This window comes from Asparagus officinalis, chromosome 3 (genome assembly GCF_001876935.1).
Source record: "Asparagus officinalis chromosome 3, Aspof.V1, whole genome shotgun sequence".
In the NCBI taxonomy this organism is placed as follows: Eukaryota; Viridiplantae; Streptophyta; class Magnoliopsida; order Asparagales; family Asparagaceae; genus Asparagus; species Asparagus officinalis.
The window spans coordinates 79,457,555-79,478,076 of NC_033796.1; the positions used below are offsets into that span (position 1 = coordinate 79,457,555).

At 40.9% G+C, this 20,522-nt stretch overlaps 1 protein-coding gene across 5 annotated transcripts in view; it reads right to left on the reverse strand.

The window, feature by feature from the left end:
• Nucleotides 1,389-20,522, reverse strand: part of LOC109834380 — a 46,795-nt gene continuing 27,661 nt past the window's right edge. For 2 of the 5 annotated variants that reach the window (XM_020402386.1, XM_020402390.1), the window contains exons 6-13: nucleotides 19,154-19,576; nucleotides 2,644-2,751; nucleotides 2,452-2,519; nucleotides 2,259-2,346; nucleotides 2,105-2,176; nucleotides 1,951-2,004; nucleotides 1,756-1,854; nucleotides 1,389-1,661 (exon numbers count right to left, since the gene is read on the reverse strand). In XM_020402386.1, coding sequence (XP_020257975.1) covers nucleotides 1,774-1,854; nucleotides 1,951-2,004; nucleotides 2,105-2,176; nucleotides 2,259-2,346; nucleotides 2,452-2,519; nucleotides 2,644-2,751; nucleotides 19,154-19,576 — 894 coding nt within the window. In that variant the 3' untranslated portion in view covers nucleotides 1,389-1,661; nucleotides 1,756-1,773. Of the gene's footprint in view, nucleotides 1,677-1,755; nucleotides 1,855-1,950; nucleotides 2,005-2,104; nucleotides 2,177-2,258; nucleotides 2,347-2,451; nucleotides 2,520-2,643; nucleotides 2,752-19,153; nucleotides 19,577-20,522 lie in introns of all 5 variants that reach the window. The other 3 variants (XM_020402387.1, XM_020402388.1, XM_020402389.1) reach the window with 3 other exon arrangements.

A 20,522-nucleotide genomic window follows, 5' to 3' on the forward strand; every position in this document is an offset into this window, starting at 1 on the left:
CTAACTTTTCTTGTTCTTGAGATAGGAAAGATAAAATAAAATAAACAAGTGGTTATAAGAGAAGCATCTAACTTTTCTTGTTCTTGAGATAGGAAAGATAAAATAAAATAAACAAGTGGTTATAAGAGAAGCATCTAACTTTTCTTGTTCTTGAGATAGGAAAGATAAAATAAAATAAACAAGTGGTTATAAGAGAAGCATCTAACTTTTCTTGTTCTTGAGATAGGAAAGATAAAATAAAATAAACAAGTGGTTATAAGAGAAGCATCTAACTTTTCTTGTTCTTGAGATAGGAAAGATAAAATAAAATAAACAAGTGGTTATAAGAGAAGCATCTAACTTTTCTTGTTCTTGAGATAGCCTAGTTATTTTCTTCATATTCTTCTAAACCATTAACCCCACTATCTCAATCCAATAAACATCTCAATTGTTGAGACTAAGTTGAATGATTTGATCAAATAGGGAAAAATTACAAAATAGACCGTTTTTGCTAATTATTTAGCAAACTAGACCGTTTTGCTAAATAATTAGCAAAATAGACCTCTTTTTGGCCAACAGGCCAAAAAGAGATCTATTTTGCAAAACAGTTCAGAAAACATACGGGACTAGTAGTCCCGTATGTTTTAATTACGGATTAGTAAAATTTTCTACTCAGAAAACATACGGGACTACTAGTCCCGTATGTTTTCTGAGTCACTAATCCGTGATTAGTTGGCTCTAAACATACGGGAGTAGTAGTCCCGTATGTTTTCCGAGCCTTGTTTTTCAAAATCGACCTCTTTTTTTCAAAAGAGGTTTATTTTGCTAATTATTTTTCAAAGTGGTCTATTTTGCTATATATTTCACAAAAATGGTCTATTTTGCAAATTTTCACTTAACCTGACATACTCTACGACTCAAACCATGTGAGGACAGTGACTGGTCGATGGTAGATATGCTTAAGCTGTAATTGTACATATCAAAGAATTACAAAAGGATACTGATCGTTCACACGTTACATAATACTATACAACACAAGCAGAGTAAAAATAAAACCAAATAGTGAAGGAAACAGTAACAGATAATGGCTCAGAGTGCATCTACTATAATTGTGGTGCAAAAGGGACCAAATATAAGCAAAATGTCATAACATGATAAACCTAGATTAGATTTCAATCCCTCAAGAATCGGAATATAGACAATAGCTAAGCGTCTTAAGACTAAATAGTCTGTCTAGGAGAGCAAATAAGTTTCCTTATATTACTCCTTAGTTTGCTCATGCATATACAACCGATCTAACACTGGCATTGTTCTCTAGTAAGAAAGAGAACAAAACAAAACCAGATCCTCAGAATAGACAGCCGACAATCAGCCAAACAAAACAAAATAAAAAAAAGAGAGGAAGGAAATGGACAATAATAGGCAAGAAATATGCATAAACAATGGTAAATTGATACAAAACATGTCACAGAAAAATAATCGTAAACATAAATATACATAAACATACATAAAATCACACAAAAACTTACTGTGTCAGTCTCCATCAAGAAATACTATCAAATACTAGTTCACGATCTCATGAATTTACAACTATATTTCTGGTTGCTAACTCTTGCTCCCTTGCTCCCTTGCTCGTAGACTTCTATGGTATTCTATACATCGACAGTAAGTGTCTCCTTGCTCTGAACATTACATAACTTGATTAAATTATAGTATCAGCATATTTAGTTATCAGCTGTTAACTCTATATAAAACGAGAACAAGCATGCATATCACCTTTAGGCTTTTAGAAGTTCAAACAAGTTCACTAGACATTGGCTGGGAATTGAGAAGCCTTTCCACTTCATCATTAGCCTCAGCTTGTATACGCCATCTCTATACAATTTTTCAATGATCATGAGGAGAAAACAATAGTTAGTAATGTACTTAGTTTCCTTGTGAATAATGCAAACTAGAAAGTAGAACACTTGCCTCCTGAAGGTTTTCTATTTCCATCATCTGCTGTATTTGTTCTGCTATGCTTTCCTACAATTAGAAAAAGAGAATGATAACAGCTCATGATATCTAAAAGGATAAAAGCCATTAACTTTGTTTGATGAAATTAGTGAATGAGAATAATAGTTACAGCATTACTGACTGCTTCAGCAGCTAGGACATCAGAATCCATTTCCACTTCAATTTCTATCATTGAGGATATCTGTAAATATGATGGAAAATGATGCCTAGAATTCATGGAAACATAAACTTAGAGAGGTTTGGATGTTCTCGTTGAAGCCTACCTTTGCATAGCTTTCAATAAGCTCAATCCTTGACAAAAGTGAATTTTCCAAGCTTTCTCGGACCCTTTTGACTCGAGCTCTTCTAGCTCTACAAAAAGTGAGAGGTCTAACATGAGTCTTAAATCACTTTTTTAATATGACACTAGCTAGATACAAATCTAATTTAACTATCCTGGAGAAACTGAGATGTTACCGATAGGATGGTTCTCCTACAGCCACGATTTTGTTCTCCAATTGGTACATTCGAGCCAACATCCAAACCTTAAAAGCAACAAACAAACAAGAATTTAGGTGTGAAGCATTGTGTAAGAGTTTTACTATTGATCGCATGATCCAATAAATTATTTTTTATCTTAACTACTAAATCAAGTCTGTAATATGAAACCTCTTTTTCAGCAGCTTGTCTAAGGTCCTTGATACAGGTTTGCAGCAGGTCGTATTGTGATAACAGCTGCTGCTTTAGAGCAACTACATCCACTGTTCTCTGTGGAAGCTGAAGCCATAGACAGAAATGCGCAAGAATGATTCAGAATAGGATAGATAAATATTGAGAATATGTTAAAGAAATATCCAACGCTAGGATATTTGACAGGATCTACAATTCCGTACTTCTTGGAGACTTTATCTTTAGATGTCTGCACATTCATGTCAGACTCCAATTATATTTGACACCAGGGTCCTACACTAATGGAGGATAAACAATAGCTGCTAAAGTTTTCTACAAGGTGCGGATACTCGTTATTCTGCAGAGGAAATAGAATACATTGTAGATTACGTGGTACTCTATGTTTTAGAAAGCTGGCTATGAGCTAGCGTTGGTGGCCTATGAATCATAACAATGATAATTAACAACATAACTAGATGGTAAAACTCTAAACTGCTACATTATGAAGTTTATGCTATTTTGTACAAACTTTATCCAAAATAAGGTTTTCATACCCCTGCATTTTATGTTTTTGTTCGACATCTTCCTTCAAGTAACATGATGACCTTGACTGACTGAGGCATGGTAAAACCACAGCCTACCACTTATAACCACCCCCTACTACTTATATTGACTTCACCTTAATAACCTAATACACTTATAATGACTTTATTTTCTTCATAGCCTTGGTCTTTCAGGACAACTCTTGGCCTCGTTTGGTGTGCAGGAATGGGTGGGAATGGAATGTCCATTCTCACTCCCCATTCATGTGTAGCAAACACACTTCTTTTTGGAAGCTAGAATGTTCATCCCCAATTATCATTCATTCCCACTTTCAAAGCTGGAATGTCCGTCTAGCACACTGTCATTCATACGCTCTCCTCCCAACCATGACTGCTTGCGTCCATGGAGGATTGTGGCGGCTATGTTTTCAATTCTGTCGGGGTGTCGAAAGTCCTTAAGTGGAGCTTCCTTACACCTATCTGGTGGCGTGGTTTGTGATGCACTGTCCTATCCTCATGACTGCACCTTCCGCTCGAGATGAAGACCAGGCTACCCCTTTCATCCAACAGTTGGTAAACTCTTCTTGGACCAAGGGATACATGGCCACAATGAGGAACGTCGTGCGGGATCACAGCAACTTTGACTTCTTCAGGTGCTTCCCTCATGTCCCGGGGACTAACTACGACCAAACTTTTAAGGACGAGTCGAATGGCTAGGGGAACACCTCTTTGTCTATTGGTTGCTTCAGGTGGCTTGTGAACATGTCCCGGGTACTTAATTTATGGCCATGGCCCAGCGTGTTGACTGGGCATTATCTACCATGCCGATTTGCTCTTCAATTCGGCTATGACCAGCTATATGTCGGTAACCCGAATACTCATCTGCAGTCTAAATGTAGCCTCATTGATGGAGCGAGAGGGTGGTTCTAGATGGTTGTAGGATGTACAGGTGCTCGTTTCTCGTTCCCACTACAAAGTCCCCCACTCTGGAAGACCCTTGCTTATTGTAAGTGGCACTGCACCACTAATGCGGCAAATCCAGGTTTCAACGTTAACTCCTCAGGGTTACTCCTCATCAGGGGTTGTTTACGATCTAGAGATGTTCCAAAGAGGAGTCGCCTACCAGGTTCTAAAGAATTTCAACGCGCCGAGGAGGTCATGGGAGGAGAAGAGACTCAGCCTTCATGTCCCCATGAGACTTATTAGGAAATTCTCGAAGAACTTGGCGAGAGTACGCTTCGGGGGTCTCCTCATGTTGAAGAACACGAGAGTTAGATACCCACTCCCTTCTTTCCAACAATAGAGGTTGCGATGGCTGGCGCACCATCCACCAAGGCGGGAGATGGCGAGGGTCCTTTGTTTGGGGAGGATTTGCTTAGGTCTGAGCTTGAGGAATTTGCTCATGTGGGTGAGTCTTTTGAAGCTTACGGCATGACATCGCCGAGCATTTTTCTCAATCCACCGGCATCTCTGCGAGGAGCCTAGAGCCTAAAACCGCCGCCGCACTCAGAGAGGCCATCTCAGGAGCTCCAACTGAGATGATGAATATACCCAGATCTGATGAAGAGTTGCCTTCTGGGCTTGGACCTCAGGAGCCCTTGGCTACAGAAGCCTTTGAGGAAACTCTTCCAGCAACTGAACCCACTAGTACATCCGTCCAAGAGATAAGAGCCAGTAAGGAAGTCGAAACACGTTGTTTCGAAAAGACCAAGGCGGGAAGCTCAAGCAGCCATCACCCCTCCCGTGGAGCGTGTCGAAGCTGAGGCTGAGCGATGTCTCTTTGCTTCGACGTCGCGTCAAGTCACGGCCTGAACCCAGTACGAGCACTGCCGACACTCTTCTTGCTCCAGGTAAAACAGCTCTACACTTGTCATTGTCTTGTCGTATCTTCAATTATGCTAACAGTGTCTTTTTAGGGCAAATGTCCTTCCAGACATTTCTGCTGAACCTGTAGTTGTTCTCCGGCACGACTACTAAAGCTGAATTTGTGGGACTACTGATTTGTCAGCAGGAACATCACTGTTGTCACGACCATCTCCACTTCACCGATGGGAACTCAGGTCCTGAGCCTACTGATAGTTGTTGCTTCTGCTGCTAACGCTTTATCGGTGCTGCCTGCAACCGAAATATTCACTCCTCCATTGGTGTCTACACAAGCAGTGGCGTCATCCATTGGTCAACTCAAGCTAACATCATTGAGCGCCACACCTTCTTCCTCCTTTGCTCGAGGGAAGAATTACGGGGTGTAAAAATCCTAGAGAACTTTCTCACAATTTTGAAAGACTCCCCCTCTCAAGTATTGGATCATGGTGAAGACTTCGCCAGGATCAAGGTGGTGCTGGAGGCTCTCCTGAATTTGATGCAAAGTCTGACCAGTTATGAAGCTGTGTTGCTATATAGGCTTAACATGGCGAAGGTGAAAAATCTCATCAGGAGATGGTAGGATCACCGTGATCGACCTCTTCTCCCTCTAGTCGAAGAGCGAGCTAGGCAATATTTGAAGCAGAGAGATGACTTCGTTTTTGAGCTTATACGTCAAGTGATCTCAAAGAAAAAGGAAGTCGAAGAGCTCGAGGGCATCGGCGAGAAATTATCCAGCGATCGCCAAAGAGTCATTTATGCTAAACAGAACAACCAGACCCTGATGGAATCTTACAAGGCCGCTCTCACTGAGATCCAATCCAAGCTGGTGGTCGTGGAGAATGATCTGAAGGAGACAATAGAGGTGCAGCAGACGCTAGCAGCCAAATAGGAGTAACAACAGATGTCGCTTCAGGCTGAGCTTAATAAGTTAGAGAAGTTGGAGACTACCGTGAGTAGCATGATGGTGTCTTTTGATAACGAGTTGTGTAGGAAGGCGTTGGAAGAAACTAAAACGGAGCATCGAAGGTCATTGGACGAACTTACGAAAGAACTTCGCAACACCGTTCGATTCCTTTAAGCTCAATTCTTCTTATGTAACCCAACTCTTGTTGTAGCAGTCACAACTATCTTATGAATAAAATTATCATTTTATCCTTCGATTTTTTTTATTTGCACAATCAGTGATTATGACTTAGGATTTTTAACAAGCCCTCAGCTATCAACGTACTTAGTGCGTCTTTACCAATTGCCGTTTGAGTTGGACTAGCCATGGTTTTTTCCTTAGCATGGTAAGTTGTTGAGAAGTTTTTCTTAAGTTAATGCTAAAATTTCTCCTATATCCTTAGCCATTCGAGGCGTCGGATTAAGTCGTAGTCAAGTTTGGTTGTGTTGTTCAATGCAACTGGGAAATTTGAAAACGAGGCTCATTACATGATAGACCTTCTTTTTCAAGGAATGGTCATTTGTGGGAATGACCAAAGGAGTGTGATGATATCGTTAGTAAAATAACGATCTCAAATATGAATAGTGACTCATCGCTTAGTAGATCAGTATTCGAGGATAAGAGGATAGATAGGGGTACATCATTCGGTAGGCCACTATCTTGAACAACGTCACTTGCAGGAATGACGGTGTGAAAATAATGAAGTCATTCAGTAACATAGGAGTATAACGACTATGATTGAAATAGAGGTACATCGCATAGTAGGCCACTATCTTTGATCGCTCTAAAGAGATAGAACGTTCAGCAAAGATCAGGTAGTGAATCATCACATGGTATATCACTGTCCTGAACAAGTGATAAGTAGGGGCTTATCATATGGTAGGCCACTACTTGATAGAGTATTTTCAATGGGGATTAAAAAGTTGATTATCAGAGGTAATCATTAACATGATAGTTTTTTATGGACCCGTCATTCTGTTAAAGAGGATTAGTAGGAAAATTTGACGGTAGATTTAACTATTAGAGATAATCATTAACGTGATAGTTTTTTAGTGAACCCACCATCCTGTTGAAGGGGATTAGTGGGAGAGTTTGGATGGAGGTGAGGAATGAAATTTTCACATTAGTTGAACTCGTGGGAGTTGGAAGAGTTTTAATGGCTTTAACAATGCTGAAGGTCGCGTTCCTCGTTATTGTTGGGGTCAAGTATTATCGCTGCATTCATGGTGTCCGAACCTGTAGCGTTGCTCAGATTAGAAATGATCTGTTTCCCTTCAATATGAGCATAGTAGTCCTCGTTGTGAAGACTTTTACATGGAAGAGGCCGATATATTAGAAGCCTATGGGTAGTACTTCTTCAGAAATTTATCATTGATAGGCATCATAATCTTATCATCATCCTGATTGATTAGGCGATATGCTCTATTTGAGTAGACCGTTTCTACTACAAATAGTCCTTCTCATTTCGGTTCGAATTTGCCTTTGTTTTTGGAGTTTAGAACCATTGGACGTTGGACGGTGAGAACCAGGTCACCCTCCTTGAAAATGTGGTGTTTGACTTTCTTGTCAAACGCTTTGGAGATTTGAGCCTGTTAAAACTTAATATGTTGTTGAGCTTGTAATCGTTTCTCATCTAACGCTTCAAGCTCTTCAAGGCATCAGCGGTGACTCTCTTTAGTTGTCATACCAGTCACAAGCGCTATCCGAAGGGATGTAATTTGACTTTCTAATAGCAAGACGGCTTCACATTCGTATACCAAGGAGTATTGCGTTGCACCTGTTGGTGTACAAACCATTATGCGATATGCTCATAGGCTTTGACCCAACTTCTCGTCCCAGTCTCGCTTGCTTGTGGAGACCAACTTGGTGAGAATTTTGATGATAGTCTTATTGAAAGCTTCTTCTTGTCCATTCGCAGTAGGATTATAGGCTATTAATGCTAAGTTTCTGATTCTAAACTTTTCATAGAATGTGAAGGCCTGGCTGACAAACTGGGGTCCGTTATCATGGATGATACATCTCGAGATACCATATTTGTATATGATGTGGTGCTTGATGAATTTGACCACATCAGTTGTTTTGACTTCTCTCAATGGAATTGCTTCTGCCCATTTAGAAAAGAAGTCGGTTATCGTCATGATGAAGTGATGTCTTTTCTTAGAAGGTGAGGAAATTGGGCCGATGATATCCATACCCCATGTTTCGAATGACCATGAAGTGGTCGAATGATGCAGATGTTCCAATGGCTGATGCATGTAGTTGGCATATATTTGGCATGCGCGACATTGTTTGGTGTAGGCAACGACATCGCTAATCATCTTCGGCCAATAGTAGACAAGTCTACACAATCGGTCCCACATTTTAGGTCCTGGCTGGTGAGCTCCACAGATGCCATCATGGGCTTCTTTAAGGACTTCTTCTGCTTCTTTGTTCGACAAATAGCGAAGCAATAATTCATCATACGACCTTTTGTACAAGGTCTGCGACAAGGAATCATAGTAGAATCTTGGCGCTCATCTACGGACAGATTCTTCTTCTTTAACGTCTTCAGGCAGTAAGTCGTATAAGACGTAATCGATGATCGGGAATCGCCAATCTCTGGGTTTGAACGCCTTGGACTCTTCATTGACCGTGTTGACTTGCAATGCATAGTTCGTTCGGAACAGTTGTCTACTGGCTATAGTGACTCACTGAGTAGTTCCCTTAGGCAGAGCTAGTGTAGCTGTGAGTGATGCCCGAGCATCGGCATATGTATTCCTGAGACGAGGCACATGATTAATGTAGAATCCTTCAAAAGAATTATCCAATGTGATGGCCGATTCGTGGTAAGGGACCAAATCCTCATGTCTGACTTCAAACTCCCTTTTAGCTGGTTGATGATGAGTTTCGAGTCGCCATACGCCTCTAGGTGTTTTACCCTCACGTTCTTGGTAGGTCTAGACTAATTAGTAAAACATTGTACTCAGCTAAGTTGTTAGAACATGGCTCCGTCAGAGAGAAGGCTCGAGGTAGTACATGGTTTTACGAAGAAACCAAGACTACTCCCACTCCAGCGACAATCGTAGCTTTAGGGCCTGTTCTAGACACGTCGTCAAAGAATAACTGCCATACCTATTCTTTCGAGACCATATTGGCTTTACATGTCTCATCTGACATATCTTGGTATAAATTGACTTTTTCGTCCAAGTGATGGTTTGCAAGAAGATCGCAGATAGCTTGACCTTTTACCATCTTTTGTGGCATGAAATATATATCATACTAGGATAGTAGCAATGTCCATCTCGCAAATCGCCAGTTCAATGTCCCAAATTGCGTCATAAATACGCGTATCGGATTGACTTTGGAGATGACATATATGGTCTGCCCAACCAAATAATATCATATTTTTTGGATCGCGAAGACAAAAGCTAAGCATTCCTTCTCGACGGGTAGATAGCGATACTCAGCTCCTATCAAAGTTCTGCTGAGATAGTAAATGGCTTGTTCATGGCTATTATCATCGATTTAAGCTAAAAGTCCTCCCAATACATGCTCCGTAGCTCGGACATATATCAGGAATAGCTTCCTTGGTTTTGTTGTGACCAATACAGGTGGACTAGAGAGATATAGTTGTTAGCCTTCTTGTTTTGATGATGATTTAACAAATAATTTATATCTAATATTGTTTGTCTAGTATTTATGTTTTGTAATCATTGTAGACAAACAATAAGTTGGAGGATGGATGGAATCGAGCCTCAACGATCATATCTAATGAAGGTTGGTGGAATTGTGGAGTAAAACCTACGCAATTCAAAGTTAAAGATTAAAGTTCAAGCTTCATCCGCAAGTGTACCAAGATAGAGCTTCGTTGAAGATCACAAGCTTGGGTAATTTAGTTTTAGGTTTTATATTATGTGTGTTAGTACCTTAAGCTCAATCATATACACACATACACGTTTTGGTTTCGTATATATATATGTATATATATACATATATGTTTTGGTTTGATAGTTTTTAAGTTTTAATATGAAACAATTGAATATAATTCGAAAATATATTTTTGTTTCATACTTATATGCATATATATATGATTTCATCAATTTTAGTTCAATGAAATTATATTTTAGTACACTATATATGTATTTTGATAAAATACTATATTCATTATTTATAGACTTCATAACAATAGTTTATATCTTTCTTCAAGTCTATAAAATTATTTTGTAATGTTTCAAAACATGGTTAAGCTAAAATATCAAAACTCATATGTTTATATTTTTATGTTTTGGACTATTTTATAAAATGATGATATTTTATATTTGGGAGGTCCTTTTTGAAAACCAATTTTTGTAACATATGTATTATCATGTTTACAATCATTTCCCAAAATTTCATAATTTTTAGAATTTATTTGATATTTTTAAATAGGGTTTTAAAATCAAAAAAATAGTTTTCAAATCTGGAAATCATATATCTGTTTGCGGTCGACCGCCACGGTCGAGCGCCCCTGAGTCCAGAGACTCAGAAAGTTTTTCAGAGGCTCCCCCCCCCCCCCCCCCGTCGACCGGATGCTCTCGCGGTCGACCTTCACTTGTCCAGAACCAACCTCTAGCCTTTTTGCTGCTCGCGGTCGACCGCGAGTTTTCCACGGTCAACCGCCAATCTGACCGTTGGATTCTAACGGCTAGTTCCTCAGTTGTTTCTCTATGGGCTTTTGGTCATTTCCTTTAGGGTTTTGGCTGAGATTTTGGGAGGCTATATATACCCCCTTGCTCTCATCTTTCAATAACCCAAGAAGTTTTTAAACAAGAGTTTAACAAGGGTTTAAGTTTGTTTTAATTTTGGTTTTAAGTTGGTTTAAGGGTTTGGTTTGTGAAGAATTCCACAAGAGGAAGTAGAGATCAATTCATTGATATTTGAACTTCAATCCATCTCTCTCTCTCTTGTCATTTATTGAAGAAGTTTTCTAAACTCTATCTAGCTTTACATTTTGTATTATTTGATTATCATTCTATTAAGCTAGTATTTATATTTGATTTTAGTTTGATTTGATTTGATTTCACTCATTGTTCACACACAACCTATTGAGCTTATTGTATTTTTATACATAGTATATTTGGGTTGGTGAGAGTTATAACAATTGAGTATGAGCTTTAATTGAGCTCTCGCCTTGTATTAGAGAACAAATCAGTTGCTGTTATTGTGAGGTGTGGAGTGTAGACGTTGATCGGTGAACGTTAAAAACCGTCATTGTGAGTGTTTGTGAACGTTGATCGGTGAGCGTTGAAAACCGACATTGTGAGGTGTAAACGTTATTCAAATAAGCGTAGAAAACCCGGTTGTGATAGTGGATTTCTCCCCGGGAGTGGGGAGCGGAGACGTAGGATGGAAGGTTCGAACTCCGTGATCATTTGCTTGTGTTTGAGTTTGCTTTGGTGTTTTATTTGTGCTTAGTGTTCATTACATTCTTGTCGCTATTGTCAATTGCCCTATCACATTTGTAGATTGTTTATTTCACCCTTGTGTTAGTTTATATATCATTGCATATATTTCACTATATATCTTATTGCTAGGATATTGCTCTTTGTTCATATTATCTATTCTTGCTTGTAACATATTGTATATCTATCTTGCAAGAATAATTTATTAATTAGTTTTATTTGGCATAAAATCGGATTGGCATAAAATCGAATTAGATTAGCATAAGACCCTAATCACCCCCTAGGGTCTAACAATAGTTTGATCTCATCAAATGCCTTCTGGCAGGTCCCATCCTAGACGAATGATATGTCTTTCTTCAAGAGTTTCGACAATGGCTGACACATGCCGGACAAGTTAGAAATGAACATGCAAATGTAAGCCAGACGCCCCTGTAGACCGCGCAGCTAATTGAGATTTTAGGGAGGTGGAAGCTCTTGAATGGCTGACTTTGTCCGGGTCAAGGTGCATTCCGTTAGCTGTGACCAATCTAAGGAATTTACCGCTGGTCATTCCTAAGAAGGACTTGGTTGAATTCATCCTTAAATACTGTGATCGCATTAGGTTGAACATTACTTGAAGTCGCAAAGATGATCACCCTTGTTACGACTTTTAACAACCAAGTCATCGACGTAGCACTCCACCGTCTTCCGTAAGTGTTCCCAGAAAATAGTGGTCATAGCGAGTTGATACGTGGCGCTAGCATTCTTCAATCTGAAAGACATTACCATATAACATATATCCCTGAAGGTGTTCGAAAGGAAGTATGCTTCTCGTCCTCGGGATACATCTTGATTTGGTTGTACCATGAGAATCCGTCCATGAATGATATCCTTTCAAACCCGCATGTATTGTCAATGATGACGTCCGTAATGAGTAAAGGGAAATCGTCTTTCGGACATGCCAAGTTCAAGTCACGAAAATTGATGCGAACTTGAATCTTCCCATTCTTTTTCAAAACTTGAACGATATTGGCCACCAAATCCGGGTGCTGTTCTTCTCGGATAAACTTCGAATCAATGAGCTTATTGACTTCGGCTTCAATTGCCTCAATGATCTGTGGACGGAATCGTCGTTGCTGTTGCTTGGCAGGCTTGGCATCTGATTTAATATTAAGATGGTGCAAGGCTACCTGAGGATCAAGGCCGGGCATGTCCTCATAGTTCCAGGCGAAGACATCAATATACTCACGTAAAAGAGCAATGAGATCCTCCTTTTCTTTGGACGATAGACTACCACTTATGAATATGGGCTTCGGATTAGATTCATCTCCCATGTTCACTTGAATTCCCTTGTCGTCAGTAGGAGGCTCGCGCTGTTCAAAGCGGGTTTCCCACTGCATGCCGAGTTGCTGACTCAAGGGATCCTCGAATAGGGGTAATTGATCATCCTTCCAAGCTTCACTTGGCTGAGTCGAGGTCATGTTAGACATAAGGCCCTTGAACATGGCCCTTATATTGGTGTCTGAATGCCAGTAGATTGATTCGGAAGAAGAGCAAATAGAATAGTCGCTCGACTCTCCACTAGCTTCGAAACACTGTGTTGGCGACGAAAATACATACCCAATCCCCTGCGAGTCCTGTCGTAATAGTTATCAGGTTTCCCTTTTGGTACAAAGGGAGTAAGCAGGGCACGCCGGCCTTTTTCAAAATTTAGACCTCCTGTTTGGGAAAATTCATATCCTATTTTCTCCATTATGCGGCGCGTTGTTGGCCTAAAATATGACAATTGAGGAGTTTCTTCTTTTTCTTCATTTCATCCCAAAGAGTTTGCAGTGGACCATCACTTTGCCCAAAGATGATGTATTCTTGGTTGATTTTTCTGCGGGTACCACGAAGATGGCATACGGAGATTCGACGCGCCGACGGTTTGTTGTGAAGGATGAGCGAATCGGCATGTGCAATGTTGATTCGTTATATAACCTCGATAGAGAATCCATCAATATATCAGTGCTTGTATCTGGTGCATCAAGATTAGATTCAACGCACGACAAGTAAGCTAAACCCTCACTATTATTGAAGATAACTTCACCGGGATCATCACCGATGTCATTTACACCGAGACTTTCAAGGCCAATCACGATAGGTTCAATGTCATTAAAGACAATACCATGTTCGTATTCAGGCTTCGTATCAGCCTCGCTGCCACTATCGAGGTCCTCAACTGGTGATGCGTCGGTCGGCTCACTATCTAGGTAGTGGATAGAATCAGTAAAATAATTCTCCACCCTTGAATGGTTGCTTTTCCGTGACCACTGTTTTAACCTTGCCATTTTTATCCACGTACTTCATGCACTGATGCAAAGTGGGTGGAACAATCAAATTATTGTGGATCAATGGCTGACCCAATAATAAGTTATAGGATGTCTCTATATCGATAACGTAGCAAGTGATATCTATCTTCAAGTCCCCCATCTGGCATTTCAGTTTGATTTTACCAAGAGGACCTGTGTTAGAGACATTGAAGCTATAGATGGTAGTCCTCGTTGCTGATAGATGATGAAGAGGGACCCTGAGATGATTAATGAGCCTCAACGGTATGATACTCAGGGCGAAACCGGGGTCAACCTAGATCCGATCTACCCGAACCAACCCGATGTATCCTGTAAAATATAAAGGTCTATCGTGATTCAGGTTCTTCACAAACATGTCTTCTGGGGAGAATGTGATATGAGGCATCCGTCCTTTAAAGACCTGATTGCATTAAGGGCATGCTTCTTGTGTTTCCTATGTTGGAATCGGCGGAATATGAGCCAGGAACGCTTCATTATCTGCCAGTGCTTCACGTAGAGCTTTCCTAGTTAATCTAGATAAATGCAGGAGCTCGAAAAACGTAATTCCTGTCGGGATGTTGGCTAGGTGGGCCAACACATTGAACCAAAAAGGACTTTTTGAGCTTTCAGGAGTCTCCTTCCTAAGCGCTTTATTATATCGGAGCTTCTTTGTTTTTGGATCACTGGCGGGTAACTTCGTTTTCTTTGCTGCTTTCTCCGTTGGCTTTGGCGAGCTATCTCCCGCCTCATGGTATTTCTTCAAGTACTCCATTCTGCCACGGGTTCCTGATGTCTGAACAGGTTATGTGGTGAATGATGGTTGTTCATCACCGGAACTGCTACGGCAAGCAGTTTCAACCCCTAGTTTGGGATGGCAGAAACAACATTACAGGACTTTTACTTTGCCTTGGACTTCTTTGAACTTGTCAACGCCATTGCTCATCAGCAAGTAGGTCAGAATGAACCATGATGACCTTGGCCTTCGGAGTGTGTAGGAACATACCCTTCTCCTTTTGGTTGGTGAGGATCAAGATTTAGGGCCTTAGTCTCTGCTTGTGGGATCGATTTCACACCATTTTGCACAAGAAGCTCCGGGAAGCCTATGAACCGCAAGGAGACCATATTTGCAGACACCTTCTTTTGTTCAGATTGAAAGGTTATGATGCATTCGTCCAATAAAGCTTGGATTTTATCCTTCAAGATGTAGCACGCCTTCGTTGGGTGATGAATCATCCTGTAGTACATGTAGTAAATAGGATCATCCGCCCTTGAAGCCTCCTCATGTCGCTTTGATTCCGGAAGCTTGATCTTCTTCATCTTGATTAAAGTCTTGAGAATCGTGACGACCTGCTCATCTATGAAGTCGTACTGCTTCTAGAAGCGGCCATCCGAAGGATTACCTTTCTGTTTTGAAGAGGGTTTGGACAAGGAAATGGTTTCCACTGCTAGAGTATCCTTCCCCTTTGAATGGGTCTGAGGGGTGAAATTTCCTTGGTTAGCACCTCCTCTCCTAGGACGAGATTCACATGATTCATCAGCATCTAACCTTTTGAGCATGCTTTTAACTTGTTCTCCCTGTCAGATCAAGTCTTTCCATGAACAAGCTTCAACAGCGCCCATTTTGGATAGTATGTTGATGGAGAGATTGTTCCAGCACATCTCGATGAGGGTGGCTTTCGAGACCTGATCAGGAGAATGCAGTGATCAGTTTCTGAATCTCTTGACAAACTTACTGACGGAATCTCTTTTCTTCTACTTCTTAGCTAGAAGAGTGGCCATAGATACTTCTATGTTATCGTCGAAGAATCTGACCATGAAAAGCCTCTCCATGTCCTTCTAACAATTGATGGACCCAGGCTCCAATCTGCAGAACCACTCAAAAGAGACCCCCTTGAGGGTACCAAAGAACAGTTGAGTCACAATGGGATCATTTCCCACTATGTGCCCAATTTGTGCCTGGAAGTAATAGATATATTGGGTAGAAGAGCCCGTGCCATCAAATTGTAGGAGGCTGATTGGCTTAAACTTTGAAGGATAATGAACAACATCTCATTCGATAGGGTACGGTCTAGTCACCCCCAGTTCTTTGAATTTTCTCTAAAGCTTCAAAGCATCAAGTTGCTTCTAAAAGTCATTCAACTTCTGGTCTATCTCTTTCTTGTGAGGGTTGGATTCGGCTTCTGATGATTTGGAATAAGCTTTTAGAGTTTCCTCTTCATCACCCCCTGTATCATTGTCCTCTTGGTTTGGATGGCTAGATCCCCCAGCTTCAGGTAAAGGTCGTTGATATCCGGATCCTGAAGCTTCGCCAAAACCTTTCTTCTTTTTCTTCTTCTCCTTTTTCTTAAGGAGCTTGTCTATCGTCTCTCTCATGAGCTTGATAGTTTTCAGTTGTTGGAGAAGAGTAGCTTGCTACTCCTCTAATCTTTTTGCCAGGTCCTCCGCATTTCCAACCATATGAGCATTTGTGCATCCACTTTGATCAGTGCTGGATGTTTAGGAAGTAGCAATGGCTGAGTTGTCAAGATCATCATCGGTATCGTCAAAAATATCTGCTAAACGCTGGTACTCCAATAGAGTTACCGAGTCGGTACGGGTGCGGGTGTCGAAAGATACCCTCTTTCTCAATAAACAACCCCCTCAGCCCAGGAGAAAATTCGGGATTAGAGGAGTCAGAAGGGCCACCCGGTCCTTTGCTTTTACCCCTGCTAGTCATATTGATTGTAACTTTAGCAGGTTCATTATTAGGAATTTGTTTTCTGGGACAAAAGCGTCTTCTTTTGGATGATGAGAGTCCGAACAGTCTAGACAGTCGCTCAAAGACAGAGGGCTTGGGTGATGGGCCCCTGCACTAGCATTTGGTAAGTACCGTGAAGATGAGTCTTTCACAGTTGCAACGAGATTTTATCTGGTTTAGATTGCGTTTACAAACCAGGTAATCATGGAGATCAGCAACATGACCACCCCTTGTTAACTCCAATAGTTTGTTTATGCATGCACAAGAATCTCTAAGTGTTAGAGATTGGCGAGCCTGAGTGGTCGGGTGAGCCTCGTCACTCTCATGCTTGATACGAGGTTCGTTAGTTGGGCGAGCCTCGTCATTCATGCGAGCATCACCATTTGGACGAACCTGGTGATGAAATTATCGTCTTGGATGAGTCTGGACTTGGTAACTTGAAAGTGGCCCAGTGGTGGAGCGAGCTATGTGCTGGAGGCAATGTTCATCATCTTGACGCACCTCAGTTCTACCAACCTCGACAGTGGGGCGAACCTGGTTCGGGAGACGAACTTGGTGTCTTGGATGAGCCTCGTGTTAAAGACAAGGTTTTCATCATCTGGATGTACTTGGATGCACGAGCAGTGATGACGAGGTTCACGCTGTGGGTGAGGTTCGTCATTTTGACGCATCTCAGTTGGGCGAGTCTTGACTAATTTACGAGCTCTAGCCACGTCATCTTGGGGCCGATAGTGGAAGCCATCCAGAGGGGCTAAGGCGCGGGCTTCACGACGGGCCTGATTCTGGCGTTGACGACATCTTACCCTTTTTTACAGCAAATTGGTCGCGGGCTCCGCAACAATTGAAGTTTGTTTGAGTTGTTTAACGACCCATTGCTTAGCCGGACGGCTAGTTTTTAGAGCCTCAACAGTCAGAGGCAAGGATCTCTTCTCAAGGCAAACTCGGGTTGAGTTGTCAGAAGCCGAATTGGCTAGAGTCTACGAGAGAGACTTTGCGGCACTTGCGTGCTTTGGTGGAACGTGGAGCATAGGAGGAGAGGAACTCCGCACACTTGGATTGATAAACTTGATGACGAGGGTTTCGACGTCAGTTCCCATGGCAATCATGTCTGACTGCGCCACAATCATTTCTTCAGAGAAAATAATATCTCCCATTGTGGTCGCCATCTTCTGTAGAGTCTCGAAAAAAACGATACGACTAGTTCTTCGACTACTTGGTCGCAAGAATAGACTCTATCACTTTGTAAAAATCTTTTTACAATCGTTCTTTTTTCAAGTACAGAAGAGGAGAAGATTGATTTGACTTCTCCTTTTTTTAATATGGGTTTAATATGGCGATGAGATGCATCGCTCGATGCTCGTGTCAAGCTTACTTCTCGTTGACGATCGGAGCAAGATTGCTTCCAACTTGAGGAGGAAATTAGCCTCTTGATGAGTGCTTTAGCTGCTTGTGGCTATTATTGCTTCTTGATGTGTGTGCGTCTAAGTTTAGGGTCTCTCCAAAAGAAGGTCCCTCTTTCATAGTTGTTCACGAGTATTTATAGGCGTTCAGTATGTAACTGGCGCTGAGATCATGAGATCAGGAGCGTAACTGACTCCTTAGATTTAGCCCACGTAGGCTCACTAGGTCTTCATGGCCGTTAGCCTCCTGGCATCGAGCCTCATTTGATAAGACGAGCCTCGCTGTGTGGCGAGGTTCGTCTGATGAGACGAGCCTCGCTGCATGATGAAGTTCGTCTGATGAGACGGGCCTCGACGCGTGGCGAGGTTCGTCTGATAAGACGGGTTTCGCTGCGTGGCGATCTTTGTCTTTGATGATTGAGCATGGTTATGTGTTGAACCTCATCTTCTGGGGCGAGTCTTATTGCCTGACGAGGTTCGTCTCTGGATGAACTTCGCCTCCTGAATGGGCTTTATTTTCTAGAGGAGCTCCGTCTCTAATGACAAGGCTCGTCTTCAATAACGAGCTTCGTCTTCTATGATAAGCTTCATCTTTAATGACTAGTTTCATCTTCTGAATCAGTTTTGTCCCAAGTGACGAACTTCGAACTTCGTTTCAAATGATGAGCTTCACCTTCTGAAGGAGCTTTGTCCCCAGTGACGAGCTTCGAACTTCGTCTCCATTGACAAGCTTAGTCTTCTGAGTGATGAGGTGTTTGAGAGCTTCGTCTAGCTGAGACGAGATTCATTTACTGAGACGAGGTTCGTCACTCTTTTGTTTCTTGACATTTTTTAGTCCCTACAATAAGACCAACAATGCTTCGGATAATTAAAAAACTAAAACACAACATATGCTAAGAATGAGTGCAGCAGAAATGAGAATATTATATTAGTCTTGTGGGTACACAAGATAGGATAAGAAACAGGGTGCATTCATAGTAAATTAAAGGTTGCTCCTATTGTGGGTTGTTGGATGCGAACCCTGATTTAAGTAACTTGTATTACATTTTATGAATAATTCAAGCAAATCGGGAAATTTGGAGAAGCTTTATGCCCGGTCAACTTGAACGTAGAGGAGTAAGAGAAGTACCATTACATCTATTAACAGATAGCTAGTATTATAGTTTAACTGCTAATGACAGTAATGGACACACTTTTTGAGGTAAATTGAATGAAGCCTTTATTATTTCTAGAAGCAGAAGAGCCACATAAATAAGCATCCGTAAGAAAGCTCGGAAGCGATACTGAAGCAGTTACCTTTCTCAGTTCTGGGAGAATGATCCTATTCACAGCGGCTTCAAGAGCAACTGACGCAACAGCAACTATTGAAATAAGTCTGGGAAGAGTGGGATCAATAATTCCAGATGCAGCATCTCCTGTAGCTAGTAAAGTAAGAGCGGGAAAAAGGATGGATGGATTGAATAAAAAGGAACGCTCATCCTTGGCGGGAGCTCGAAGCACTTGAGAAACCTGCCCACTACTGTGATTTGTGAGACACATGGGTTCCCCTGGGCTCATCCCTGGAGCCCTTGGGATCAATTTTATTAGACCTGCAGTGCCTCGAAAAATATCTGATGGAGCAGCTAATGAAATTGTCACCCTTTCACCTTCTTGAGCAGGAAGCTCTACAGTCTCAGTAGCAAATTTATGGGTAGAAGCAACTCCAGAAGGAGTGCGGACCTGAACGATAGCAACGCCACAGATCAGTAATGCAGGAATAATATATAGAATACAAAATTGAAACTTAAGGTCTGACATTTAAATGTTTAAAAAAGAGAAATTATGCCTAACACTTGAAAAGTGAATTATCAAGATACTACTGAGTTCTAATGCATGAATCATGTTCTACAGTTGCAAAGGTAACCATTATCGTACAGTCTTGTCTCTTTTACTTTGATTGACATTATGAAAAGCTTTTTGCAAAAATTTTCTTTCGAGGGCACAAATCTGAACATAAATGAAAAATCCTAGCATAAAACACATATTATAACATATTTTGGCAGTTATTAATTATTACATGTGCATCTGCATGTTAAGCAAACATCAGTTCTCCAATCTGTTACCTGCTCTTGTCATATTACCCACTTGACTCTGGCACGGGATGACCAGCACATAATTGTGATTTAAAAATGTTATAAACTCTTATTAACACATTTTTACTTGACAACCAATGCAGAACTCAATAAATACAAAAGAAATGATAAGCTATGAGTACGTGCATGTTAGGCAAATGGTAAAAATGGCTTATAAGCCACTTGGAGATGTTTAGCAAATGGCTTATTTTGACTTATAATCCAAAAAAAATAAGCTATGGTACCACATGTCCAGTTTAGTCATTTTAACAACAGTGATGGATTATAATCCACTTATTTGCCAAATACTTACTAGTAAATATTGACTGTAATCCATTAAATTTACCAAACACTCTAGATTATAATCCAATCCACTTGGATTATCCATTTGTGATTATAAGCCAAAGTTCCCAAACATGCTCTATATATCATGTGCGGTGCCATCATTAATTCACCTTTTTCCTGAAAAACATGAAGATTCTTGTGGACTATGACTCTACATTGAGAAGATCTCAAAAAGATTTAACTTTAAGACTATCAATTACGTCAATGAT